At 59.4% G+C, this 27846-nt stretch overlaps 1 protein-coding gene across 1 annotated transcript; it reads left to right on the top strand.

Moving 5' to 3' along the window:
• Positions 1-297: 297 nt before the first annotated feature.
• Positions 298-26365, top strand: NEURL4 (neuralized E3 ubiquitin protein ligase 4). Its single transcript, XM_065730385.1, is given in 31 exon segments — positions 298-534; positions 1451-1904; positions 2426-2506; positions 3128-3318; positions 4037-4148; positions 4230-4318; positions 4807-4879; positions 5555-5831; positions 7083-7264; positions 7856-7941; positions 8538-8700; positions 9362-9548; positions 11181-11257; positions 11895-11973; positions 12387-12556; positions 13523-13651; positions 14485-14630; positions 15136-15351; positions 16154-16252; positions 17540-17677; positions 19546-19683; positions 20234-20392; positions 21057-21168; positions 21171-21235; positions 22952-23048; positions 23609-23710; positions 24104-24245; positions 24874-24986; positions 25317-25449; positions 26107-26209; positions 26211-26365. Coding segments are annotated over 31 exon segments (4452 nt in total). The 5' UTR covers positions 298-303; the 3' UTR covers positions 26319-26365.
• Positions 26366-27846: the final 1481 nt, after the last annotated feature.

Genomic DNA, 27846 nt, shown 5'->3' with positions numbered 1-27846 from the left:
CTGATTGTGATACTAATTCCACTGACTTGCACCCTAATTGTATCCTCATGTTCGTTATCTGCATTAATCGCTAATTATCCATCCCTCATTAATTTTAATGGCAGCATCCCATCACCATGGCGACCATTGCTGGGCTCCGCCGGCCGTCAAGCAGCGCAGCGTCGCGCTGAGCGCCACGCCGCCGTAAAGCGCGGCAGCGCTGGGATAGCGGCGCCGCGCGCCACGCTGCCGCAAAGCACCGCGTAACCGTAAAGCACCGAAACACCGCCCCGCCCCGTCGCAAAACGTCGCGACCGGAGCGCGATGGCGGCGCCGGGCCCCGTTGGGGCCGGGCCCGGGGGTCCCGGGGGGGGGAACTCGGGGAACGGCGGCCCCCCCGAGCTGCACCCCCGTACCGGGCGCCTCGTGGCTTTGGCCCCCGGCGGGCGGAGCGCCGCGAGGGCGCAGCCCGGGCAGGAGTTCAACCACGGGCTGGTGCTGAGCCGGAGGCCGCTGGTACCGGGCCGCATCTTCTGCGTCCGCATTGACCGCAAGGTGGGGGAGGGGAGGGAAGGGAAGGGGAGGAATTGGGGCTGTGGGAGGGGGCTGTGGGGAGAGGGGAAGAGGGTTGGCGGCACTGGGGTGGCTCTTTGGGGGGGGGGATTGGGGGGCTGTGGGGAAAATGGTTGGGTTTTGGGGGGGACTGGGAAGGTCTGAGGGGAATTGGGACGGGAGGAGGGGGCTGAAGAATTATGGGGGGGATTGGGGGCGATGGGGGGCGATGGGTTGGTGTGGGAGGGGGAATTGGTGGGTTTGGGGGGAACTGGGGAGGTTTGGGGGGGGATGGAGACTGGAGAAGGGGTCGTGGGGAAGGGGCTGTAGGGTAATGGGGTGGGAGATGAGGGGGATTTGGGGGCACTGGAGAGGAAACTGAAGGTTATGGGAGGGAACTGGGACAGGAGAAAGGGTCACGGGGAGGGGGCTTTAGGGTATTATGGGAGAGATGGGGATTGGGGCACTAGGGAGGGATTTGGCGGTGTGGGGGGAATTGAGGATGCTGGGGGGGGAACTGGAGGGTCTGGGAGGGGAAATTGGGTTTGGGAGGGAAACTGGGGAGACCTGGGGGGATTGAGACTGGAGAAGGGATAATGGGGAGGGGGCTGTAATGTAATGGGGGCACTGGGAGGGGGAACTGGAGTGTCTGAGAGGGGAAATTGTTGAGACTGGGGGGTATCTGGGAGATATTGGGACAGAAGAGGGCGTTATTGGGATGAGAACGGGAGAAAATTGGGAGGGAGATGGGGGAAACTGGGGGCACTGGGAGGGAATGGAGGGGGAGCGAAAAAGGGGAAGGGGTCTTTTAGAGGTGACTGGGGGAGAAATTAGGCACACCGGGGGCACTGGGGGGGCCTGGGGTTACGCGTGCAGACCTGGCACCTCCTGAATTTGGGGTGAATTTCCCCGTTTTTAGGTGAACTCGTGGAGCGGTTCCATCGAGGTGGGGGTGACGGCTCAGGACCCCTCCACCCTGGAGTTCCCCAGCAGTGCCACGGGGCTGCGGGGGGGCTCGTGGGTGCTGTCGGGGCGCTCGGTGCTGCGGGACGGCCGTTCCCTCCGCGACGATTTCGGGCCGGACCTCGACGCCCTGAGCGAGGGGGACCGGGTGGGGGTCCAGGCCACGGCGGGGGGGGAGCTGCGTCTATGGGTCAACGGGCGCGACTATGGGGCGGCCGCCAGCGGGCTGCCCCCCCGCGTGTGGGCCGTGGTGGATCTGTATGGGAAGTGCACGCAGGTGACGGTGGTGGAGGAGGAGGGGGAGAACAACGGTGGCGGCGGTGGTGGGGAAGGGGGGGCTGCGCGACCCCCAGAAGAGGAGGAGGAAGAGGAGGAGGATGGTGGAGAGACCCCCGCGGCGGTGCTGGAGGGTGAGTGTGGGGAGTGAGGAGTGGGGGGAGGTTGTAGGGAGGAGAAATGGGAGATCTGAGGGGGTTTGAGGGGAGTTGGGGGGTGGAGGGGGGGGGTTGGGAGAGCTGGGGTTGTGGGGTGTAGGTTTGGGGGGGATTGGGGATGTAAAAAGGGTTCTGGAGGGGTTGGGGGGAGGTGGGGTGTGGGGAGGAGGGATTGGAGGGGGTTGTGGAAGGGGCTATGGGGGGATGTGGCATGGGGGGAGGAGGTATATGGGGGAGTTGGGAAACTTCGGGGTATGGAGGGGGGGTTGGAAGAGTTTGGGCTGTGGGGAGGGGAGTTACGGTATGGAGTTGGGGATGTGGTGGTTTGGGGGAGCTGTGGGGGAGATGTAAGGGGGTTTAGGGGGATTTTGGCTGTTTGGGGGGGGGTGTATGGGGGGAATAGAAGGGGATATGAAGGGATTTGGGAGGTGCTGGGGTGGGGGGTTACTGGAGGGATGATCAGAGCCTGTTTTTCCCCCCTGCCCCCCCTCCCCCAGCACTGCCCCCACCAGCTCCAGCCTCACCCCACCCCCAGTCCCGCCCGGAGCAGTTCCTGGACAACCTGGAGACCCCCGAGCGTGAGTGGGGTCTGAATGAATGAGACACGTGGTGGGCGGGGCTTAACTTTTGTGGGCGGAGCCTGCTGAGTAGGGGGTGTGAAGACACTGGTGAGGGGGCGTGGCCAACTCTGAGAGTCGAATGGGTGATGGTGTGGTGGGTGGAGCTTAGCTGTATGGGTGGGACATATTCCATGTGGGTGGGGCCAATGTGGAAGGGCGGAGCTTTTACTGGCTCCACCCATGCAAATGAATGAATGAATGAGGGAAACTTTGGAGGAATGAAGGAAAAAAAGCATTTTAGGTGGGTGGGGCTTAATCTTATGGGCGGGGCCTGCTCCATAGGGGCGTGTCTAGTCCAGGTGGGTGTGTCCAAGTGCAGAGGGCGGGGCTTTCACTGCCCCACCCCGCTCTGAATGAGTGAATGAATGAAGCCTTTGGTGAATTAAGCTTTCATTTATTCGTTAGCTCAGTGGGTGGGGCTTAACCTTTTGGGCAGGGGTGTGTCCACACCCATATGGGTGTGGCTAAACTCAGTGGGTGGAGCCTCATCTTCCCCCCAGCCCCTCTCCCAGTGAGTGTGTCCCATTGGATGTGTGTTGGTGGGGGGGGAACCTCATGTATCCCCCCCCCCCACTCCAGTCTTAGGTGCAGCATGGGCGGGGCCGGGGGTGGGGCCGTCCAACGAGGCGCTGCTGTTCCATGAGAAGTGTGGGGCCCTCATCAAACTGAGCAACGGGCACAAGACGGCCGAGCGCCGGCGCCCGCTCGACGAGTTCAACAACGGCGTGGTGCTGACCAACCGGCCCCTGCGTGACGGGGAGATGTTCGAGGTGGGCTTTGGGGGGAGGTCCTGGGGGTCCTAGGAGGGAACTGGGAGTCTTGGGGGGTCCTGGAGAGACCTAAATGGCAACTTCAGGATCCTGGAAGGCATTTAGAGGATACTGGAGGGAACTGAGGGGCATTATAAGGTCCTAGAGGAGTACTAGGGAGATCCAGAGGGGGTCCTGGAGGGCTTTTAGGGGATCCTAGGGGGTCCTGGGGAGACCTAAATGGCAACTGCAGGGACCTGGAGGGTATTTAGAGGATACTAAAGGGAACTGAGGGGCATTAGGAGAAGCTCTAGGGGGATCCAAGGAGGGCTCTGGAGGGCTTTTAGGGGATTGTAGTGGGAATTGAAGGGCATTAGGAGGTCCTGGAGGGGAATTAGGGAGATCCTAGGGGTGTCCTGGGGATTCTGGAGGGCATTTAGGGGATACTGGAGGGAACTGAGAGGCATTAGGAGGTCCTAGAGGAGTACTTGGGAGATCCAGGGTGGGGTCCTGGAGGGCTTTTAGGGGATCCTAAGGGGTCCTGGGGACCCTGGAGGGCATTTAGGGGGTCCCAGAGGAATTGAGGGACATGTAGGGGATCCTAGGGGAGTTTTGGGGGGTCTTTGAGGGGAACTGGGAGGAGAACGGAGCATCCCAAGGAAAGTGGGGGCACCGTGGGGCCCTGGCTTATTTGGGGTGGGGAGGTTCCCATCGCTGCTCCCCCACACCCCCCCCTCAGATCCGCATTGACAAACTGGTGGACAAGTGGTCGGGCTCCATCGAGATCGGCGTGACGGCGCACAACCCCAACAGCCTGGAGTACCCGGCCACCATGACCAACCTGCGCTCTGGTGGGTGCCCTCCTTTAATTAACTCCCTCCCAGCTAATTAACGAACCCCCTAATGAACGATTTCCCCTCCCCCCAAATGAGGCACCATCATGATGAGCGGTTGCGGCATCCTCACCAACGGCAAAGGGACGCGGCGTGAATACTGCGAGTTCAGCTTGGATGAGCTGCAGGTGCCCCCCCTCGCTCCCCCTACATTTTGGAGGGGGGTCCCCAAAATCTCTCCCCCCCGTGCACACAAGGAAGGACAGTGTGATACCCCCCCAGCCCCCATATCTCCCCCAAAGTGGCTTTTGGGGGCCTCAGATCCTTCCTTGCTTTATCCCCCCACCAATCTCTTCAGGAACCCCCATATTTGCCCCCCCCCAAACCCCAACTGGGGAGTCCTCAGTTTTGCAGGGAGGGGGCTGCAGTTGCTCCCCTGAAATTCTTTATTATCTGTATGGAGGGACCCAAATCTCCTCAGGACCTCAAATTATGGGGCAGCCCCACCCCACCCAAGGACCCCGGTCCCCTCCTCGAACTCATCTCATTGGGGGCGGGGGGAGGGGGGACATCCCCAAATTTTCCCCAGAACCCCTCCAGCCCCATTGTGGGGGGTGGGTCGAGGGGACCCAGGACACTTCTGGGGCCACCCCATGTGTCCCTGTCCCCCCCTCAGGAAGGGGACCACATCGGGTTGACGAGGAAAGCCAACAACGCACTGCACTTCTACATCAACGGTGTCGACCAAGGTGGGGACAGTGGGGGGGGGGACACCGGGGTGGGGGGCATGGGGACAGTGGGAGGACTTGGAGACACAGAGACATCGGGGGGGCTTGGGGACACTTAGTGGGATTTATGGACGTGGGGACACCCAAGGGGACACGGAGACAGAGGGATGTGGGAATGAGGATGTGGGGACACCAATGGGATATGGGGACGCTTAGTGGGGCTGTGGGTGACATCCCCAACCTCTTGGTGTCCCTCGTGGCAGTGTGCCATGAGTGGGAGGGGACACGAGGGTCCTTAAGGTCACTATGGGTGATGTCCCCATCCTCACGGTGACACCCACGTCAATGTGCCGTGACTGGGAGGGGACGTAGGGGTCCCAGGGTGATGTCCCCATCCTCACGGTGACACCCACGTCAATGTGCCGTGACTGGGAGGGGATGTGGATGTCCCCATCCTTGTGATGCCCCCAGAGTTGACTGGGAGGGGACAAAGTTGTCCCTACGATGTGCCACGGGTGACATCCCCATCCTTCTCGGTGCGCCCCGTATCCACGCTGTAGGATCGGGAACAAATGTCACTAGGGTGACCGTGAGGGGACACCTTGATACAGGGGGAGGGGGGCGGGCCTTGGGGATCCTGCAGGTGACCCCCAACCCCCCCCTCTCTCCCCCACCCTGTCCCCTCGCTGTCCCCAGGGGTGGCCACGACGCTGACCCCGCTGGTGGTGTACGGGGTGGTGGACCTGTACGGCATGGCGGTGAAGGTGACCATCGTCCACACGCACAACGCCAGCGACCGCCTGCGCCGCACCAACGCCATCCTGCGTGCCCTGTCCCCTCCCTGTCCCCCCCAGCAGCCCCCCGCCACCTCCGGACCCCCCCTGACCCCCCCCGTGCCCCGCCTGCAATTCCACCCCAACTGCGGGCAGAAGGCGGCCGTGGTCAACGAGGGGCGGACGGCGCTGCGGCCGCAGTGAGTGACACGGGGACAAGGCGGGGACACTGGGGGGATGGGGGACATGGGGACAACGTAAGGGCGGTGGGATGATGGGGACGTTGAGGAGGTGGGGGGATGTGGGGATGTGGGGGGGCTTGGGGACTTTGAGGGGAATAGGGGGCTTGGGGGCACAGTAAGGACAGTGGGGGGGATATGGGGACAGGAAGGGGACACTGGGGACATTGTTAGGAGGAGGTATGGGGACACAGTAAGGACATTATGGGGACGCTGGGGTGATATTGGGGGATGTGGGAGGGGCAGCGGGATATTAGGGGGTATTATGGGGGTGGGTATGGGGACAGTGGGGACATGGAGGGATTTGGGGGCGTGGGGACATGGAGGGAATCTCGGGTACTGAAAGGATGTGGGGACATTGAAGGACGTAGCGATGCTGGGGACGCAGGTGACTCTGGGGCTTTTGGGGTCGCAGCATCCTCCTCCCACCCCATGTCCCCGTGACATCCCATTGTCCCCATCCCTACATTCCAATGGTGTCCCCATGATGTCCCCATACCCAGATCCTCATGGTTTCCCCACGATGTCCTCACGTCCTCTTGATGTCCTGTTGTCGCCATGTCCCATTGTCCCCATCCCCACAATATCCCAGTGACGTCCCTGTGATATCCCCATACCCATGTCCACATTATGTCCCCATGGTGCCCCCATGTCCTCCTGATGTCCCATTGTCCCCATGGTGTCCCCATGGTGCCCCCATGTCCTCCTGATGTCCCATGGTGTCCCCATGGTGTCCCCATGTCCTCCTGATGTCCCATGGTGTCCCCATGGTGTCCCCATGTCCTCCTGATGTCCCAGTGTCCCCATGGTGTCCCCATGTCCTCCTGATGTCCCATGGTGTCCCCATGGCGTCCCCATGTCCTCCTGATGTCCCAGTGTCCCCATGGTGTCCCCATGTCCTCCTGATGTCCCATGGTGTCCCCATGGTGTCCCCATGGTGTCCCCATGTCCTCCTGATGTCCCATGGTGTCCCCATGGCGTCCCCATGTCCTCCTGATTTCCCATCATCCCCATGGTGTCCCCATGTCCTCCTGATGTCCCATTGTCCTCATGGTGTCTCCATGATGTCCCCATGGTGTCCCCATGTCCTCCTGATGTCCCAGTGCCCCCACACCCACGTGCCAATGGCTTCCCGATGCCGTCCCCGTGCTATCCCAACGCTGTCCCTGTGGTGTCCCCGTCCCCACGATGTCCCCCTCCGTGTGTCCCCAGTGCCACGGACGACTTCAACCACGGCGTGGTGCTGAGCGCGCGGGCGCTGCGGGACAACGAGCTCTTCCAGGTGCGCATCGACAAGATGGTGGACAAGTGGGCGGGCTCCATCGAGATCGGGGTCACCACCCACAGCCCCGCGCACCTCCAGCTGCCCTCCACCATGACCAACCTGCGCTCTGGTGCGTCCCCAACGTCTCCGTGGGGTCCCCCTGCCCTGTAGGGTGGTGTCCCCAAGGTCAGATGTGTGTCCCTGAGGGATCCCCGGTGCCCCTTTTGGGGTTCCGATGTCCTTACGCTGTCCCCATGGAATCCTCCAGCTCTCAAGGAGTCCCCAACAGCCCTATGGTGTCCCCATTGGGTCTTCAATATCCTTTTGGGGTCCCCATGGGGTTCCCCAGGTTCATAGGGTGTTCCCATGGGGTTCCCAGCGGCTCTGTGGTGTCCCCATTGAGTTTCCAGTGTCCCTGTTGTGTCCTTACGGTGTCACTATTGGGTCTTCCATGTCCCTGTTGGGTACCCAAGGGGTCCCTGTGTCCACAGTGTCCCAGTGACCCCCACTGGGGGTCCTACATCCTTATGATGTCCTTCTAGGGTCCCCAGTGTCCTTATGGTGTCCCCAAGGTCCCTAGGATGTCCCCATGACATCCTTGCTGTCCTTTTATTGTACCCACGGGGTCCCTCATGTCCTTATGGCACCTGATGGTGTCCCTGCGGGGTCTCTGGTGTCCTCGTGGAGTCCCCAACACCTCATGTCCCCCCGCTGTCCCCAGGCACGTGGATGATGACGGGCAATGGGGTGATGCACAACGGGACCACCGTCCTCGACGAGTACGGCCATAACCTCGACCGGCTGAAGGTGGGACCCGCTGGTGTCACCCGGTTTGGGGTGACACTGGGTGACACCGTGGGTGGTGGCATCCCTTGGGATGGGGACACCTGGGGTGGTGACATTCCATTGAAGAGTGGCACTTGAGGTGGTGACTCTTGGGGAGGTGACGTCCCACGGGGGTGGCTCTTGGGGAGGTGACGTCCCACGGGGGTGGCTCTTGGGGTGGTGACATCCCACGGGGGTGACTCTTGGGGTGGTGACATCCCACAGGGGTGGCTCTTGGGGAGGTGACATCCCACGAGGGTAACACTTGAGGTGGTGACTCTTGAGGAGGTGACATCCCATGGGGGTGGCACTTGAGGTGGTGACTCTTGGGGTGGTGACATCCCACGGGGGTGGCTCTTGGGGTGGTGACATCCCACAAGGGTAACACTTGAGGTTGTGACTCTTGGGGAGGTGACATCCCACGAGGGTGGCACTTGAGGTGGTGGCTCTTGGGGAGGTGACATCCCATGGGGGTGACTCTTGGGGAGGTGGCATCCCACGGGGGTGACTCTCGGGGAGGTGACATCCCATGAGTGATGCATGATGACTCGTGCAGGGTGACACTGTGTTGTCCCCAGGCAGGTGACACGGTGGGGGTGGTGCGGCGGGATGATGGCACGCTGCACTTCTTCGTCAACGGCGCCGCGCAGGGCCCCGCCGCCTGGAATGTGCCCCCCAACGTCTACGCCGTCGTCGACCTCTACGGCCAGGCGGCACAGGCCACCATCGTGGAGGACGGTGGTGAGGGATGGGGACACGGGGGGACACCGGGGTGAGGGTTTGGGATGTGGGGACGTGAAGATGAGGACATGGGGACATTGGGTTGGAGGTTTGGAGACATTGGGTTAAGGGTATGGGAGCACAAAGATGAGGATTTGGGGCAGTGGGACATTGGGTTGGAGGGTTTGGGGACATTGGATCAAGGGTATGGGGACGTGAAGATGAGGATTGGGGGCAGTGGGACATTGGGGTGAAGGTTTGGGGACATGGGGACATTGGGTTGGGGGTTTGGGGACGTTGGGCTGAGGGTTTGGGGACATGGGGACGTGAAGATGAGGACATGGGGATATTTTGGGGACATTGGATCAAGGTTATGGGAACTTGAAGATGAGGACATAGGGACATCAGGTTGGGGGTTTGGGAACGTGAAGGTTTGGGGACACGGGGACATCAGGGTGGCGGGTTGGGGACATCAGATCACAGTTATGGGGACATGAAGGTGAGGATTTGGAAGCAGTGGGGCACTGGGGTGAAGGTTTGGGGACATGGGGACATTGGGGTGGGGGTTTAGGGACACGGAGACATTGAAGTGAGGATTTGGGGTCACTGGGTCAAGATTTTGGGGGACGTGAGGTTATACTTTGGGGACACAAAGACCTGACCCTGTCCCTCCCCACCCCAGAGCTGCCACCGGAGCTGTCCCCGGGGGGGTCCCCTCTGTCCCCTCCGGTGCCGTCCCCTGGGGGGGGATCGGAGCTGCGTTTCCACCGACGCCACGGGGCCAACGCGCTGCTGACCAACGGCGGCCGCACTGCGCTGCGCCAGAACTGCCGCGCGGAGTTCAACGACGCCATCGTCGTCTCCAATCGGTCAGCACCCCGTAATCTGGGGCTGGGACCCCATAATCTGGGGCTGAAACCCTCTAATCTGGTCCTAGGACCCCATAATATGAGTTTAAATGCCATCATGTTAATGTAGAAGCCTCTAATCTGAGTCTGGGACCCCATAATCTGGGTCTGGGACCCCATAATCTGATACTAGGACCCCGTAAAATGAGTCTAAATGCCATCATTTTAATGTAGATGTCTCTAATCTGGGTCTGGGACCCCATAATCTGGGGCTGAAACCCTCTAATCTGGTCCTAAGACCCCGTAACATGAGTCTAAATGCCATCATTTTCATGTAGATGTCTCTAATTTGGGGCTGGGACCCCATAATCTGATCCTAGAACCCTGTAACATGAGTCTAAATGCCATCATGTTAATGTGGATGCCTCTAATCTGTGTCTGGGACCCCTTAATATGGGGCTGAAACCCTCTAATATGGTCCTAAAACCCCATAATATGAGTTTAAATGCCATCATGTTAATGTAGAAGCCTCTAATCTGAGTCTGGGACCCCATAATCTGGGTCTGAAACCCCATAATCTGATACTAGGACCCCATAAAATGAGTCTAAACACAATCATTTTAATGTAGATGCTTCTAATCTGGGGCTAGAACTCCCTAATCTGGGTTTTAAGAACTCTAATCTGGGTCTAAAACCCCATATTCTATGCCTAAATACCATTATGTGAATGTAAATGTCTGTCATCTGGGGCTGAAACTCTGTAACCTCGGTCTTAAAACTCCTAATCTGGAGCTAAACCCCCATAATCCAGGGCTGAAACCCCATAATATTCATTTGGGATCTCATAGTGATCCTAAATGAGTGAGCCTAAATGTCGTCATATCAATGTAAAACCTGTAATGTGGAGCTAAAACCCTGTAATCTGGGTCTAGAACCCCATCATCTGATCCTGGGACCCCATCATCTAACCCTAAATGCCATCATCTCAGCCTGACACTTCAGTCTGTTTCTAAAACCCTGGAATCCGATCCTAAAATCTCATCATCTGACCCTAAGCTCTGGAATCTGAACCTAAGTGATCATAATCCGACCCTGGGATCTCATAACATGACCCTAAAACCTGGAATCTGACCCTAAAACCCCATAATCTGAATCTCAGTATCTGTAGTCTGTTCCTAAAGGGTGTAATCTGGCCCTGGCTGTCCATAGTGTGACCCAAAGTGCCCGTAGTCTGAACCTGAACTCCATAATAAGACTCTGGGGCTCCCATAATCGGAATCTAAACCCTGTAATCTGACCCTAAAACCCCATAATCCTACCCTGAATGTCCATAATCCAATCCTATAAACCTGTAATCTGATCCTAAACCCCATAACCTGAAGCTAATCATGATAATCTGAATCTAAATGCTTGTCATCTGACCCAAAGGTCACTATATGACCCTGGGACCCCCACGGATGGACCTCAACTTCGTAATCCGACCCTAAATCTCTATTACCTGACCCCAAGGGTCGATAATCTGCCCCCAGGACCTTATAACCTTAACCTAAGATTGGTGATCTCGCAGTAACCCCCATAATCTGCCCTGACGGACCCAGCTGTGCTCCTGGGACCCAAAAATATGTGTCCTCCCCACCCCCACCCCACCCTCAGGGCGCTGCGGGACGGGGAACTCTTTGAGATCGTCATCCAGAAGATGGTGGATCGCTGGTCAGGGTCCATCGAGGCCGGTGAGCTGGGGGGGGGCACGTGGGGACAACTGGGGACACGGGGAGGGGACATATATGGGGGGGAGGGGTGGATGTGGGGGTGAGGATACATGGGGACAGTTGGGGACATGGGGTGGGGGGACATGTGGGGACAACTGGGGGCATGAGGGGACATATGGAAGGGGGGGGGTGGATGTGGGGGTGAGGATACATGGGGACAGTTGGGGACATGGGGTGGGGGGTCACGCGGGGACAACTGGGAGCATGGGGGGGAAACATGGGGACAGTTAAGGTCACCTGGGGGGGGACAGTTGGGGACATGGGAGGGGATATATAGCGGGGTCAGTTGGGGGCGTGTGGGGGTGACAGCTGGGGACTGAGGGGGACATATGGGGAGGACACAGAGATGTAAGGTTGGGGACGTGGGGTGGGGACATGGGAGCGCCATATGGAGGGGACACCTGGGGACATGGGGGGCATGTGGGGGGCACAGTGTTGGGGAGCTGGGGTGGGGACACACAGTGGGGACAGAGGCACACACGTGGGGGACAATTGGAGATACGTGTGTGGGATGTGGGGGGACAACCAGGGGCAGTTGGGGACACAGAAGGGGGGAGATGAGGGGTGGTGACATTGGGGTCCCCCCCGCTGTCCCCAGGTGTCACTGCCATCCGCCCCGAGGAGCTCGAGTTCCCCAACACCATGACCGACATCGACTACGACACCTGGATGCTCAGGTGACACAGCTGTCCCCATTTGTCCCCCACGTGGTCCCATTTGTCCCCACCCTGGTGTGGCAGCATCCCCCTGGCACTGCAATGTCCCCTGCTGCCCCCAAAGTCCCCATGTCCCCACGATGCCATGTCCCCATATCCCCTACATTCCCCCAATGTCCCCACGATGCCGTGTCCCCATATCCCCTACATTCCCCCAATGTCCCCACGATGCCGTGTCCCCATATCCCCTACATTCCCCCAATGTCCCCACGATGCCATGTCCCCATATCCCCTTTATTCCTCCAATGTCCCCACGATGCCGTGTCCCCATATCCCCTACATTCCCCCAATGTCCCCAAGGCGTGCTGTCCCCCTGTCCCCCAATCCCCCGCATCCCCCCCCCTTGTCCCCGTGACGTCCCCGTGTCCCCGCAGCGGCACGGCCATCATGCAGGACGGGAACACCATGCGCAATAACTACGGCTGCGACCTGGACTCGCTGGGTACGGGGTCGCGCATCGGGATGATGCGGACGGCGCGCGGGGACCTGCGCTACTTCATCAACGGGGCCGACCAGGGGGTGGCCTGCTCGGGGCTGCCACCGGGTAATGGGGGCACGGCGGGGACGTGGGGGGTGGTGAGGGGACACTGGGGTCAGCGGGGACACTGGAGGGATGTGGGGAGGGTATTGGGGGCAGTGGGAGGGCGTAGGGGTCAAGGAGAGGGCGTGGGGGATATGGGGGGCAGTGGGAGGGCGTGGGGGATATGGGGGCAGTGGGAGGGTGTAGGGGATATGGGGGCAGTGGGGGCAATGAGAGGACATTGGGGTCAGCGGGGACACTGGAGGGATGTGGGGAGGGTATTGGGAGCAGTGGGAGGGCGTAGGGGATATGGGGGCAGTGGGAGGGTGTAGGGGTCAAGGAGAGGGCATAGGGGATATGGGGGCAGTGGGAGGGTGTAGGGGTCAAGGAGAGGGCGTAGGGGATATGGGGGCAGTGGGGGCAATGAGAGGACATTGGGGTCAATGGGGACACTGGAGGGATGTGAGGACACTGGGGCCAATGGGAGGGTATGGGGGATATGGGGGCAGTGGGAGAGCGTAGGGGATATAATAGGGGCAATGGGAGTAGTAAGAGATATAGGGGATATGGGGACACGGGGCAGTGGAAGGACATTGGGGTCAAAGGGAACATGAGGGATGTGAAGATATAGGGGACTTGGGGGGACATTGGGTTCAGTGGGGGGACACGGGTCAGTGGGGACGCTGGGGACAGTGGGGACACTGGAGGGATGTGGGGACGCTGGGGGCAGTGGGAGGATATGGGGGATATGGGGGATGCTGGAGGGATATGGGGGATTTGGGGGCAATTTGGGGATATAGAGGATACTGGGACAGCGGGGTCAGTGGGGATACTGGGGGCAGTGGGTGGATATAGGGGACACTGGGGAGCATTATGAGCTATGGGGTGATGGAGGCATTGGCAATATGGGGGTTATGGGATGTGGGGCCAGAAGGATATAGGGCCACAGGACTGGTGTGTGTGACATCTGCCCCCCATTTCCCCCCCCAGAGGTGTACGCCGTGGTGGATCTGTATGGGCAGTGCGTTCAGGTGTCCCTCACTGGGGGCAGTGGCCCCACAGACAACAGCCTGGGGCCCGGCCCCCCCTGCGACAAGGACGGGGGCACCCCCACCCCGGGTAAGGGTATGGGGGTGGCACCCCATCCCCCCCTATGTCCCCATAGTGCTGTTCCCTCTGGGTGCTCCCTGGTGCCCCCAGTGCCCCCCATGTGTCCCCCCATGCCCTTACCCAGGATCCCCCCCACACCCTCCCCCCACTTCTAGGACCCATCAGTACCCACTGTGACCCCCAGTAACCACGTGGGACTCCCCCTAACTCTCCAGGACCCCCAAATTCTTCCCAGGACCCATTTAGATCCCCCCACACCCCACCCTAGACCAAAGTTATGATCCCCTATATCCACCCCAGGACCCCCCTCACCCCGCTCAACCTCATCATCCCCTTTATCCCCCCTGTGACTCCATAACCTTAGGGCTGACCCCCTTGGGACACACATTACCCCCTCAAGAGCCCCTTAGGACCCCCAGGTCACCCTCAGGACCCCTGGGGACCCTCTACACCACCCCCTTCCCCCTCCCCCCCACCTCCCAGACCCCTCTTAGGACCACTCCCCAGAACTCCCTTCATCTGTTCATTCCCTCCACATGTCCCACCCTGCCATGGACCCCTAGGGAGCCCCCCTTATGCCAACACTGTTGGGACCCCTCAGACTCTCTTAGGACCCCCTTGAGACCCCCCAAATCACTCTTAGAGACCTCCAGAAGATCCCCTTTGGGACCCCACAGCTTATCCCTCTGGACCCCTTAGGATACTCCATGGCCCCATGATCCCCCAAAACACCTTCAGACCTACCCGAGGACCCCTAAATCCCTCCTAGACCCCCTTAGACCCCCCCAGGACCACCCTCCCCCACCCCCCCATGACCTTCTCCTTGTTCCCCCCGCCCCCAGCGCCCACCCCCCGCCACCGCTTCCACTCCAGCTGTGGGCAGAACGTGGCGCTGGCGGGAGAGGGTCGGAAGGCGACGCGGGTCGGGGGCTTCAACCACGGGGTGGTCTTCAGCCGTGGGCACCTGCGGGCAGGAGAGCTCTTCGAGGTGGGTGGGGGGCACGGGGTGGGGACCAATGGGGAGGAGAGGTTGGGGGTGGGGCCTCAAGGGGAGGTGCGCAATGCTGGGGCTAAGAGGGGGAAGAACCAATGGGGAAGGATGCGGCCACTAGGGATGAATGGGGAGGGGGTGGTTGGGGGCGTGGCTACTTGAGGTCACACCCATTGGGCGGGACTAAAAGGGGGAACAGCCAATGGAGAAGGGTGCAGCCACTAGATGAATGAGAGAGTGTTCAAGGGGTGTGGCTATGCGTAGCCACGCCCACTGGGTGTGGCTAATATAGGTCACACCCTCACATTGGTCCCACCTCGTTGGTGTACACAGGTGTGGGTGGGAGTGGCTTCGTGGAGCCACGCCCCTTGTGCGCCCCATTCATCCTTTGGGGTTTGGGGTGGTTTAATGGGAATGGGAGGGGCTTAGAGAAACCACGCCCCTTCATTAACCGCGAGGCCACGCCCTAAGCCCCGCCCTCCTTTAATCCTTTGTTGCCCAGGTGCGCATCGAAGCGCTGGATGAGCGCTGGTCCGGCTCTGTGCGGGTGGGGCTGACGGCTCCACCCCCAGGGCAGGGTCCCCCCACCCACCCCGCTCTGCCCCCCACCCTCCTCGACCTCCCCTCTCCCCCCACGTGGTTGGTAACGGGGGCTGAGGTGCGACACAACGGGACCACCACCCGCCACAACTACGGGGTCAATCTGGAGCGACTGGCTGTGAGTGGAGGGGGGGGAGGGGACACACTTGGAAAGGCGGGGGGGGGGTGGGGGGGTTAGAAGTATTTGGGAGGGTCTTGTGAGTCCTGGGAGGGGGTTGGGGGATTCTAAGGGGTCTGGGGTGGGGAGGTGAAGGGATCTGGGATATTAGTGGGGTTCAGGAAGGGTCTTGAAAAAATTATTGTGAGTCCTGGGGGGGTCGATCACAGAGATCCTGGGGAGATCTGAGGTGGATGGGGGTGGGGGGGGAGAAACTGGGGGTTATAGGGGTGGTCTTAGATTATTGGGATTTCTGGGGGCATTTGGGGTCCCTGGAGAAGGCCAGGGGGAACCTTGTGTGCTCCAAGGGGGTTGTGGATGGGGTTAGGGGGAAGGTTTTGGGGGGGCACTGGGGGGTCCTAAGGGGTTCTAGAGGGCACTTGAAGGGGATACTGGGGATCTGGGGGGGTCCATAGGGATCCTTGGGGGTTCTTGGAGGGGTTATGGGGGCTCAGAGGTGTTACTGTGGGTAGGAAAAGATCGGGGGCCCTGGCATCCTGTTTGAGGGGGGTAACCATGTGTCTTGAAGGTGGGGGGGCCTGGAGGGTCTTTAGAGGGATCGAAAGCATCTTTGAGGGGTCCTGGGGTTTGTGGAGGGGGACACGAGAGTCCAGAGCTTTGTGGGGGGGGGGGGAGTCCTGAGGGGTCTGATGGACTCAGAAGAGGGGGTGGGGGGGGGGAGAGGGGATTTGTGGGTCCTAATGGGGCACTTTGTGGGTTTTGGGGTCCCATAACCCCCCCCCACCCCCCCCTAAACCCACAGGTGGGGAACCGCCTGGGCGTGCGGCGCGGCGCTGATGACTCCATGCACATCCTGGTGGACGGCGAGGACATGGGGCCGGCGGCGTGCGGCGTCGCCAAGGTGACGGCGTGGGGGACGTGTCACCCCTCAAACTCCCCCCCCGCCCCATTTGGTGTCACCCTCAGTGTCACCTGGTGACGTCACCCTGCGATGTCAGCCCCGTCACATTGCTACCACGACACCCCCCACAGCGTCACCCCGTTATGTCCGTACTTATGATGTCACGGCCCTGTGACATCACACTCCTCAACTGTGATGTCACAACCCTGCTTATGATGTCACTGTGACATCGCTGTCCCTTCCGTGATGTCACAGTCCACACCTGTGACATCATACCCCCACATAGGCCTCACCACCCCCATGTGTGATGTCACATTGGTCACTTAATGACATCACTGTCACCTCTTCTGATGTCACGCTCCCCCTGTGACATCACTGTCCCATCCATGATGTCACCACCGCCCTTTGTGATGTCACACACCCACCTATGACATCACTGTCACCCTTTGTGATGTCACCTACCCACCCATGACATCATTGTCCCAATCTATGACATCACAACCACCCTTTGTGATGTCACATACCCATCTATGACATCAGTGTCCCCATCTATGGTGTCATTGTCACCTTTTATGATGTCACACACCCACCTATGACATCACTGTCACCTTTTGTGACGTCACACCCCCACCTGTCCCATCCATGATGTCCCCACTGCCCTTTGTGATGTCACATACCCACCTATGACATCATTGTCCCCACCTATGACATCACTGTCACCATCTATGTTGTCGCTGTCACCTGTTGTGATGTCACGTGCCCCCCCATGACATCCCTGTCCCCACCTATGACATCACTGTCACCTTTTATGATGTCACACACCCACCTGTCCCATCCATGATGTCCCCACTGCCCTTTGTGATGTCACATACCCACCTATGACATCATTGTCCCCACCTATGACATCACTGTCACCATCTATGTTGTCACTGTCACCTGTTGTGATGTCACGTGCCCCCCCATGACATCCCTGTCCCCACCTATGACATCACCGTCACCTTTTGTGACGTCACACCCCCACCTGTCCCATCCATGATGTCCCCTCTGCCCTTTGTGATGTCACGTGCCCCCCCGTGACATCCCTGTCCCCTCTCTGTGATGTCACTGTCCCTTTCTGACCTCCCGCCCCAACCAGTGATGTTTCTGTCCCCCCCTGTGATGTCACGCCTCCATGATGACGTCACAGCACCACGTGACCTTTCCCCCTCCCTCCCCCCACCCCCGGTGGACGTCCCCGTGCCGCTGTCCCCCCTCCACCCCCCACTTAAAGTGTCCCTGTGTCCCCAGAACGCTTTGGTGGCTCTGGACCTGTACGGGCGGGTGACAGCGGTGTCCATCGTCAGTGCGGGGGGATCCGAGGGGGGGGCCACCCCCAGCCCCTCCCCCACCGCCAGCCCCTCCCCCACCGCCACCACACCCCCATCGGTGAGCGGGGACTGGGGGGTTCATTGGGTTGTACTGGGAGGCACTGGGAGCTCTAGGAGGGAATTGGAAGGCACTGGGATAAACTGGGATGGTCCTGGGGGCACCAGGAGGGAATTGGGAGGCACTGGGATAAACTGGGATGGTCCTGGGGGGCACCCAGGAGGGAATTGGGAGGCACTGGGATAAACTGGGATGGTCCTGGGGGGCACCAGGAGGGAATTGGGAGGCACTGGGATAAACTGGGATGGTCCTGGGGGGGCACCAGGAGGGAATTGGGAGGCACTGGGATAAACTGGGATGGTCCTGGGGGGCACCAGGAGGGAATTGGGAGGCACTGGGATAAACTGGGATGGTCCTGGGCGGCACTGAGATGGCACTGTGGGCACCAGGAGGGAATTGGGAGGCACTGGGTCATACTGGGATGGGAGGTGGGTTGTACTGGGAAATACTGGGGGGCACTGGGTCATACTGAGGTGAGAGCAGGTTATACTGGGAAGCACTGGGCTGTACTGGAGGGCACTGGGTCATACTGGGATGGGAGCGGGTTATACTGGGAAGTGCTGGGTCATACTGGGATGGGAGTGGGTTATACTGGGAAGTGCTGGGTCATACTGGGATGGGAGTGGGTTATACTGGGAAGTGCTGGGTCATACTGGGATGGGAGCGGGTTATACTGGGAAGTGCTGGGTCATACTGGGATGGGAGTGGGTTATACTGGGAAGTGCTGGGTCATACTGGGATGGGAGTGGGTTATACTGGGAAGTGCTGGGTCATACTGGGATGGGAGCGGGTTATACTGGGAAGTGCTGGGTCATACTGGGATGGGAGCGGGTTATACTGGAAGTGCTGGGTCATACTGGGATGGGAGCGGGTTATACTGGGAAGTGCTGGGTCATACTGGGATGGGAGCGGGTATACTGGGAAGTGCTGGGTCATACTGGGATGGAGCGGGTTATACTGGGAAGTGCTGGGTCATACTGGGATGGGAGTGGGTTATACTGGGAAGTGCTGGGTCATACTGGGTTGGGAGTGGGTTATACTGGGAAGTGCTGGGTCATACTGGGATGGGAGTGGGTTATACTGGGAAGTGCTGGGTCATACTGGGTTGGGAGTGGGTTATACTGGGAAGTGCTGGGTCATACTGGGTTGGGAGTGGGTTATACTGGGAAGTGCTGGGTCATACTGGGATGGGAGTGGGTTATACTGGGAAGTGCTGGGTCATACTGGGTTGGGAGTGGGTTATACTGGGAAGTGCTGGGTCATACTGGGATGGGAGTGGGTTATACTGGGAAGTGCTGGGTCATACTGGGTTGGGAGTGGGTTATACTGGGAAGTGCTGGGTCATACTGGGATGGGAGTGGGTTATACTGGGAAGTGCTGGGTCATACTGGGTTGGGAGTGGGTTATACTGGGAAGTGCTGGGTCATACTGGGATGGGAGCGGGTTATACTGGGAAGTGCTGGGTCATACTGGGATGGGAGCGGGTTATACTGGGAAGTGCTGGGTCATACTGGGTTGGGAGTGGGTTATACTGGGAAGCGCTGGGTCATACTGGATGGGAGCAGGTTATACTGGGAAGCGCTGGGTCATACTGGGTTGGGAACAGGTTGTGCTGGGAAGCACTGGCCTGTACTGGGGGGCACTGGGATGGGAGCAGGTTGTACTGGGGGAGCACTGGCTTATACTGGGATGGGAGTGGGTCATACTGGTAGGCACTGAGCTGTACTGGGGGACACTGGCTCGCACTGGGACATTCTTGTTAAGACACCTGGTGACATTGCGACCCTGTGCCCTCTTTGACCCCTGGTGACCTCGTGTGACCCCTGGTGACCTCGTGTGACCCCTGGTGACCTCGTGTGACCCCTTAGGCCCCGCCCACACTGCAGGGCAGCCACGGCCGCAACATCCTCCTGTCCAATGGGAACCGCACGGCCACGCGCGTCGCCAGTTACAACCAGGGACTGGTGCTACTGGGACAGCCACTGCCACCCGGGAGGCTCTTCCAGGTGGGGGGGGGTCGTGGGGGGGTTAAATAAGGGTGATGTTATGGGGGGGGTTGCATGGGGGCTGACACGGGGGGATGGGGGGTGTTGTGGGGGTGTGACGTGATGGGAGGGTTAAATGGGGTGATATTATGGTGGGGTGGCATCAGGGGGGGATTAAATGGGGGGTGTCACGGGGGCGTGACGTCATGGGAGGGTTAAATGGGGTGACATTATGGGGGGGTGGCATCATGGGGGTATCGTGGAGGAGTGAAGTCTTCTGGGGGGGGTGACGTTGTGGGGGGATGTTGTGGAGGATTTAAGTGGGATGACATCATGGGGGGGCAGCATCATGGGGGGGTTAAGTGCAGGGTGTCACGGGGGGGGGGGTGTTATGGGCGGTGATGTCAGGGGTTAAATGGGGGGGGGGTGACATCATGGGGTGGTTAAATGGGGGAGTGTCATGGGAGGGGGGTGGCATAATGGGGAGTGATGTCATGGGGGGGGGGGAGGGGGGTTCAATGGGGGGTGCCATCATGGACGGAGATCGATGTCACCCCGCTGTCACCCACAGGTGCAGATCGATGCTCTGAACCCACAGTGGAGCTCCTCTCTGTCGTTGGGGGTCACCTCGTCCCCCCCCGAGCGCTGTCCCCTCCCCGCCTGCGCCGCTGCCCTCAAGCGCTCCTCCTGGCTGCTGCAGCGCCGCAGCGTCTTCCACAATGCCAAAAAGGTGAGAAACGGCCCCAAAACCGGCCCGGGTCGCCCCAAAATGGGAAAGAGTAGCCCCAAAAGGGCAAAAAATGGCACCAGAATGGTCCGAAATGGCACAAAAATGGACAAAAAGGGCATGAAAATGGGGTCCAAGGTGGACCCAATTAACCCCAGAATGACATCAAAATGGGCAAAAGTGGATCACAATGGTCCCTAAATTGCCCCAAAATGGTCTCAAATTGCCCCAAAATGGTCTTAGCTAACCCTGAAATGGCCTTAAAATGGTGCTAAAACGGGCAAAGATGGACCACAGTGGCCCGAAATGGACTACGGTCGCCCCAAAATTGACCATAGATGGCCTTAATAACCCCAAAATGGCCAAAAATGGATCAAATTGGACCCGAAGTGGTCCAAGCTGGAGCCAAATACCCCCAGAATGGCACAAAAATGGGCAGAAGTGGACCACAGTGGCCCCAAATAACCCCAAAATGGTCTCAACCCCAAAACTGGCCTTAAAATGGTATCAAAGTGGGCAAAAATGGACCACAGTGGCCCCCAAATGGCTCCAGATCACCCTGAAATAACCCCAAAACGCACAGAAATCCACCAGAATGGCCTTTAACGGACGTAGGAGAAACGAACCGGCCCCAAAAAGGCTCAAAGTGACCCCAAAACCATTTCAGATCTGTGACAACTATGGCCCCAACCTGGACCTGGTGCCCGCGGGGACCGTCCTGGGGCTGTTGGTGGATTCGGGGTCACGGTTACACCTCTACGTGGACGGCCGTGATCAGGGGTGGCAGCGAGCGGCATCCCGCAGCCGTGCTACGTCCTGATCGACCTGTATGGGCAGTGCCAGCAGGTGGGCGTTATAGGGCCCTTATTGGGGTCATGTGGGGTTTTTATGGAGTCACGTGGGGTTGTTATGGGGTCACGTGGGGTTGTTATGGGGTGTGGGGCCGTGGGGATATGGGGGATCCCACAGCTGTGCTATGTCCTGATCGACCTGTATGGGCAGTGCCAGCAGGTGGGCATTATAGGGCTGTTATGGGGTCATGTGGGGTTGTTATGGGGTCACGTGGGGTTGTTATGGGGTGTGGGGCCGTGGGGATATGGGGGATCCCACAGCCGTGCTACGTCCTGATGGACCTGTATGGGCAGTGCCAGCAGGTGGGCATTATAGGGCTGTTATGGGGTCACGTGGGGTTGTTATGGGGTCACGTGGGGTTGTTATGGGGTCACGTGGGGTTGTTATGGGGTCACGTGGGGCCGTGGGGATATGGGGGATCCCACAGCTGTGCTATGTCCTGATCGACCTGTATGGGCAGTGCCAGCAGGTGGGCATTATAGGGCTGTTATGGGGTCATGTGGGGTTGTTATGGGGTCACGTGGGTTGTTATGGGGTGTGGGGCCGTGGGGATATGGGGGATCCCACAGCCGTGCTACATCCTGATGGACCTGTATGGGCAGTGCCAGCAGGTGGGTGTTATAGGGCCCTTATTGGGGTCCTGTGGGGTTGTTATGGGGTCATGTGGGGTTGTTATGGGGTGTGGGGCCGTGGGGATATGGGGGATCCCACAGCTGTGCTATGTCCTGATCGACCTGTATGGGCAGTGCCAGCAGGTGGGCATTATAGGGCTGTTATGGGGTCATGTGGGGTTGTTATGGGGTCACGTGGGGTTGTTATGGGGTGTGGGGCCGTGGGATATGGGGGATCCCACAGCCGTGCTACGTCCTGATGGACCTGTATGGGCAGTGCCAGCAGGTGGGCATTATAGGGCTGTTATGGGGTCACGTGGGTTGTTATGGGTCACGTGGGGTTGTTATGGGGTCACGTGGGGTTGTTATGGGGTCACGTGGTGGGCCGTGGGGATATGGGGGATCCCACAGCTGTGCTATGTCCTGATCGACCTGTATGGGCAGTGCCAGCAGGTGGGCATTATAGGGCTGTTATGGGGTCATGTGGGGTTGTTATGGGGTCACGTGGGGTTGTTATGGGGTGTGGGGCCGTGGGGATATGGGGGATCCCACAGCCGTGCTACATCCTGATGGACCTGTATGGGCAGTGCCAGCAGGTGGGTGTTATAGGGCCCTTATTGGGTCCTGTGGGGTTGTTATGGGGTCATGTGGGGTTGTTATGGGTGTGGGGCCGTGGGGATATGGGGATCCCACAGCCGTGCTACGTCCTGATCGACCTGTATGGTAGTGCCAGCAGGTGGGGCGTTATAGGGCTGTTATGGAGTCACGTGGGGTTGTTATGGGGTCACGTGGGGTTGTTATGGGGTGTGGGGCCGTGGGGATATGGGGGATCCCACAGCCGTGCTACATCCTGATGGACCTGTATGGGCAGTGCCAGCAGGTGGGCGTTATAGGGCTATTCAGGCCTTTATGAGATCTACTGGGATCATATAGGGTCGTTAGGGGGTTTTTGTGGGGTGTGGGATTGTGGGGATATGGGATATGGGGGACACGGTGCATTATGGGATGTGGGGACATCACAGGGACACCATAGGAACATCACTGGGATATGGGGCAGAAATGGGGATGTCACGAGGGATGTGGGGCTGTCACCCCACAGGTGACGGTGGTGTCTGACGGGGACGAGGTCGGGGCAGCACGCGCCCGTGGGACGTGGAGAAGGCAGACGTGGTGGACGGTGAGGACTGACCCTAAAGGTGTGGGGCTAAAGGTGTGGGGCTGGGGGGGGGGCATCACTGACCCTAAATCTGTGGGGCTACCACCCGTGTATTTGTGGTTGGGTCCCCAAATCCATGGGGCTAAGACCTCAAGGTGTGGGGTTGGGACCTATTCTGTGGGGCTGGGGGGGTCACTGACCTTAAATCCATGGGGCTGAGACCTCGAGGTTTGGGGTTGTGACCTACTCTGTGGGGCTGGGGGGGTCACTGACTTCAAATACGTGGCTGGGACCACATATATGGATCTGGGACCCCATCTACCAGGGAGGGACTCCATTTATGGGACTGGGACCCTGAGTGTATAGGCGAGGGATCCCAAATCTGTGGGTCTGACCCTAAATCTATGGGTCAGGCCAGGGCAGAGCATGACCTCTAACTCTGAAGCCCCACCCCCTCCCGTGTAGCCCCATCCCCTCCATGTGTAGCACTGCCCCCACAAAGCCCCGCCCCTTGCAGTGCTGACCAATGCACTCCACCTCCTTAAGCCACACCCCCACCTGTAAAGCCACGCCCCCTGGAAAGTGCCTCTCTTCCAATAGGAATGAAGGAACCACGCTGGGCCCCGCCCCCAGAAGCCCCGCCCCCTCCATGCCCATACCAGGCGCTGTGTGCGCGCTTCAAGGAACTGCTGCTGCTGCCCGGTAATGGGGGGAGCACCTCAAATTGGGGGGGGGGGGGGTCCTACCAATGTGGGGGGGCAAAATGTAAGGAGAGGGGCATATATGCATGCTGATAGGGGTCCCTAAAAATGGGGGGAAGTCTCAATGTATTGGGTGGGGGAGGTGGAAATGTGGGAGGGACCCCAAAAAGTATGGGGGGGGGTGGCGTCGGTATGGAAGGGCCCATATACCCCAAAATATGAGGGGCCTGGGTGGAGGGCATCCCCATGATGGGGATGGGTTTTCACTTTGGGGAAAGGGGGTCAATCGGTCTCCCTGTGGTGGGATCCCCAATACTGTGGGGGCATTGTACCCATTATTGGGGCCCTTTGCTCCTGCTCCCCCCTCCCTTATTTGTTCTCTCTGCCACAATAGATGCATTCTTCGCCCCTGACCCCCCCCGTGGACGCTGCTTCTGTGAGCGCTGCCACCAGCGGAGGGGGGGGGACGAAGGGGGCGGGCGGGGAGGAGGCCGTGACCCCCCCGCCCCATTGGGCTGGTGCCGTTACGGGCTGAGGTGAGGGGGAGGGATTTGGGGGGCACTGACTGGAATTAAGGGGGGTTATGGGGGTCCTCTCGGAGTCACGGGGGCACTCTGGGGGTACTAAGGGGGAATATGGGGAGAATCTGGGATTCCTAGGGGGGGATTTGGGGGTTGTTGGGGTGGACTGGGGGAGGGGAGTGTGATTTGGGGGTCGTGGGTGGGTATGCGAGTCCTGAGGGGTAGTAGGGGATTCTGGGGGGCAGTCCCAGTGGGGATTTGGGGGACTGGGGGGGATCCTCGGGGGCATTTGAGAGTATTTGAGGGATCCTATGGGGAACTGAGGAGCCCTGGAGTGGACTGAGGAGGATCTGGGGGTCCTGGGTTGGTGTTGAGGGGGATTCATGTAGAATTTGGTCGGGTCCTGGGAGGTTTATGGGGGCCCTAAGGGGATTTGGGGTTCCTAGGGGAAAAGGGTTATGGGGGGAGTTTAGGGGGGGCTTTGACGGGATTGGGGGGTCTCTGAGAGCAGTTTTATGGGGCTATGAGTGTCCTGTGGGGCAGGAGTCTGACGGGGAGTGTGGGGGAGTATGTGGGGCCAATGGGACCCTGCTCCCTTTTGGGCCACGCCCCCTTTTCACCAGGCCACGCCCCTTTTCCACAGGCCCCGCCCCCGGGCTGAGCCCGGTGCCCCGTGGGCGAAGTGGCCGAGAGCGTTCCTGGGGACGGACGCAGGGAGTGTGCGGAGAGCGCTGGACCGGGGGGAGCCCGTGCCAGGTGGGGGGGCACGGGGACGTGGTATGGGGTCACAGGGATGTGTTATGGGGTCATGGGGACACTGGGGGCAACACTGTGGGAAATGGGGCTATTGGGGTCATTGGGTGCAGGGGGGTCAATGGGGCCTTTGAGGAGCAGTGGGGATGATGAGGACTTTGTGGGCATTAAGGACTTTGGACTGTTGGGGACTTTGGGGGCACTGGGGGTCAATGGGGACATTGGGGCTGTGGGGTAAATGGGGACATTGGGGTCAATGAGAACAATGGGAAAAAGGAGGGGTGTACCTATGTCCCCACTGGGGCTGATGAGGCCCCGCCCCTTTTCCCGAAGGCCCCGCCTCCGTGCTGTGCCGTCCAACCAATGAGGAGGCAGGAGGGACGGCCCCGCCCCCCGGCCCCCCACGCCTGGTGCTGTCTCCCGCGCTGCCCTACGCCGCCCTCGAGCCCTTCGCCACCAAAGTGCAGTGAGTGGGCGTGGCTTGGGGTGCGGGCGGGACTTCGGGTGTGGGCGTGGCTTGGGGTGTGAGACGTCTGGTGGGTGGGGTCTGTGAGTGGGCGGGGTTTATGGATGCTGGGCGTGGCTTCACACTGAGCCCAGTCTTTTCATTGGACAAGAGTTGGTGTGTGAGCGGGGCTGGCAAACAGGTAAGTGTGGTCAGTGGGCGTGGCTTAGAGTTGGAGGGCGTGGCCATCATGCCACCCAATGATGCTCGATAGGATGTGGGGTAGGCGTGGCGTGTATATACATGGGCGTGGTCTATGTATTTGTGGGCATGATTTATGTTGTGGGTGTGGCCAGGCAGAATGGATATTATTGGGTGGGTGTGGCCTGTTCAGTGTTGTGGGTGTGGTCAGACAGGATTGATATTATTCGGTGGGCGTGGTCTGTGTGCTTGTGGGCGTGGTTCAGCGTGGCCAGTGATAATGGTATATTAGGTGGGCGTGGCCTGTTTACTTATGGGCATGGTTTAGCGTTGTGGGCGTGGCCAAACAATGTGTTGGTGAGTGGGCGTGCCCAGCCTGTCAATATGGTGTGATTGAGTGGGCGTGGCCTGTGATGAGTGGGTGTGGCTTGCTGTTTGTGGGCATTTCCTAACGAAGCCCCTCCCCCTTTTTTCCAGCTTCCGGGACCCCGGCTCGCAGCGGGCGCTGGGGGCACGCGTGGCCTTCGAGGTGTTACTGCGTCCCGGATCCTTCCGGCCCGGCCCCCCCTTCGCTCCGCCCCCCCGCCGGTTTAGCCCCGCCCCCCGGGCTTGACCCCGCCCACCTGGAGTGGGTGACGCGGGAACCCGGGGCGGCGGTGCTGTGCGGGCTGCTGGTGCGCGTGGAGTGAGCGGAGATCGGGGAGTTTTCACCCAAAATTTTGGGTTCAAGGACACACTGCGGGGTGGGGGGGGATGGGGGGGGGATGAAATGTGGGGCGGGGGTCACGGCGATGAGACTCCAACAAATGGGGTGGGGGGGGTGAGGGGTTGGGGGGGGTAAGGGGGTGGATCTGGGACCTTCCAGAATGGGGGAATTCACCCCAAAAATGGGAACCCCCCCCCCCACCCCTCAAAAAATGAGAAACCCCTTCAAAGCGGAACTCACAGAAGTGAGGATATTCCCCTCCAAGTGGGGGACCCCAGGAGTGAGAGTGCCCCCAAACTGGGAAATTTGTCCCAAAATCGGAACCCCAGGTGTGAGAACCCCTAAAAATGAGAAGTCGCATCATTGAGAAACCCCAAAAATGGGGAAATTTCCCCCTCAAATGTGGGACTCTTCCCCTAAAAAAAAAAAAAAGAGAAATTCAAAGTTTGAGACCCCCCCCTAAAAAAACAGAAATCCCAAATTATGGCCTCCCAGAAAATGATGATATCACCTCCCCCCAAAAATGGGGTACCCCCAAGTATGAGAAACCCCCAAAAAGGGGAAATTCACCCCAAAAATGGAGACTCTCCCCCCTCTTAAAAAAAAAAAAAAAAAAGGGGGAAACCTGAGTTTGAGGCCCTCAAAAAATGGAAATCCCTATTATGGGATCCCCTCAAAATGGGAAATACCCCAAAAAAATGGGAAACCCCAAACCTACTTTGGGACCCCCCCCGTAAAAAAGCACAGAACCCCTTCAAAATAAAGACCCCCAATTCAAGGAACATCCCCCCCCAAAAAAATGAAGTGATTTCATCCCAAAATGGGACACGGTCCCCAAAATGGGACCACCCCCAGAAAGGAGCCCCCACCCTTAATGGAGATTAACCCCCAAAATGGGGAACCCATCTGCACAGAAAAAAAAAAGGGAGACCTTAATTTTGAGAGCCCCCCCACACACAACTTTGCACACCCCTTTTTGGGTACAAACCCCTCTTCACCCTTTTTATGGGGTGGAATCGTTCTGCGGAGTCCCATCATTTTGGGGAGGACCTGAATGGGGGAGGGGGGGCCCTCACTAAGGTAAATCCCAATTAGAAGGGTCCCCACTAGGGGGGGTCCCAGAGTGAGGGGGAGAGGGTCTCAATAAAGAGCTTCCAATAGGGGGGTCCCCAATTATATTGTCCCCCAAGAGGTCCCATATAGGGGATCCCAATAAAGGGGTCTTCACAAAGTTCCTAATGGTGGGGGGGGTCCCATATAAGGGTGTCCTTTATAAAGGGGGATCCCTGTGGGGCTCCCCAGTGTGGGGAGGGGGCGGGGAGGTTCCCAATAATCGGGTTCCCAAGAGGATCCCATAAGGGGTCCCCGAATTTGAGGATCCCCCCCCCACTAATTGGGGTCCCATGGGGGGGGTCTCCTGTGAGGAAGGTTCCAATTGGGGGGTTCTCACAGGGGGGGGCCTCAATAGCTGAATCTTTGGGGTCCCTGATAATAGGGTCCTTTTGTAGGGG

This window comes from Cyrtonyx montezumae, unplaced genomic scaffold (assembly GCF_038088225.1).
Source record: "Cyrtonyx montezumae isolate F1298 unplaced genomic scaffold, pur_monq_1.0 scaffold_123, whole genome shotgun sequence".
Lineage (NCBI taxonomy): Eukaryota > Metazoa > Chordata > Aves > Galliformes > Odontophoridae > Cyrtonyx > Cyrtonyx montezumae.
This window is presented reverse-complemented; position numbering and strand designations above follow the sequence as displayed.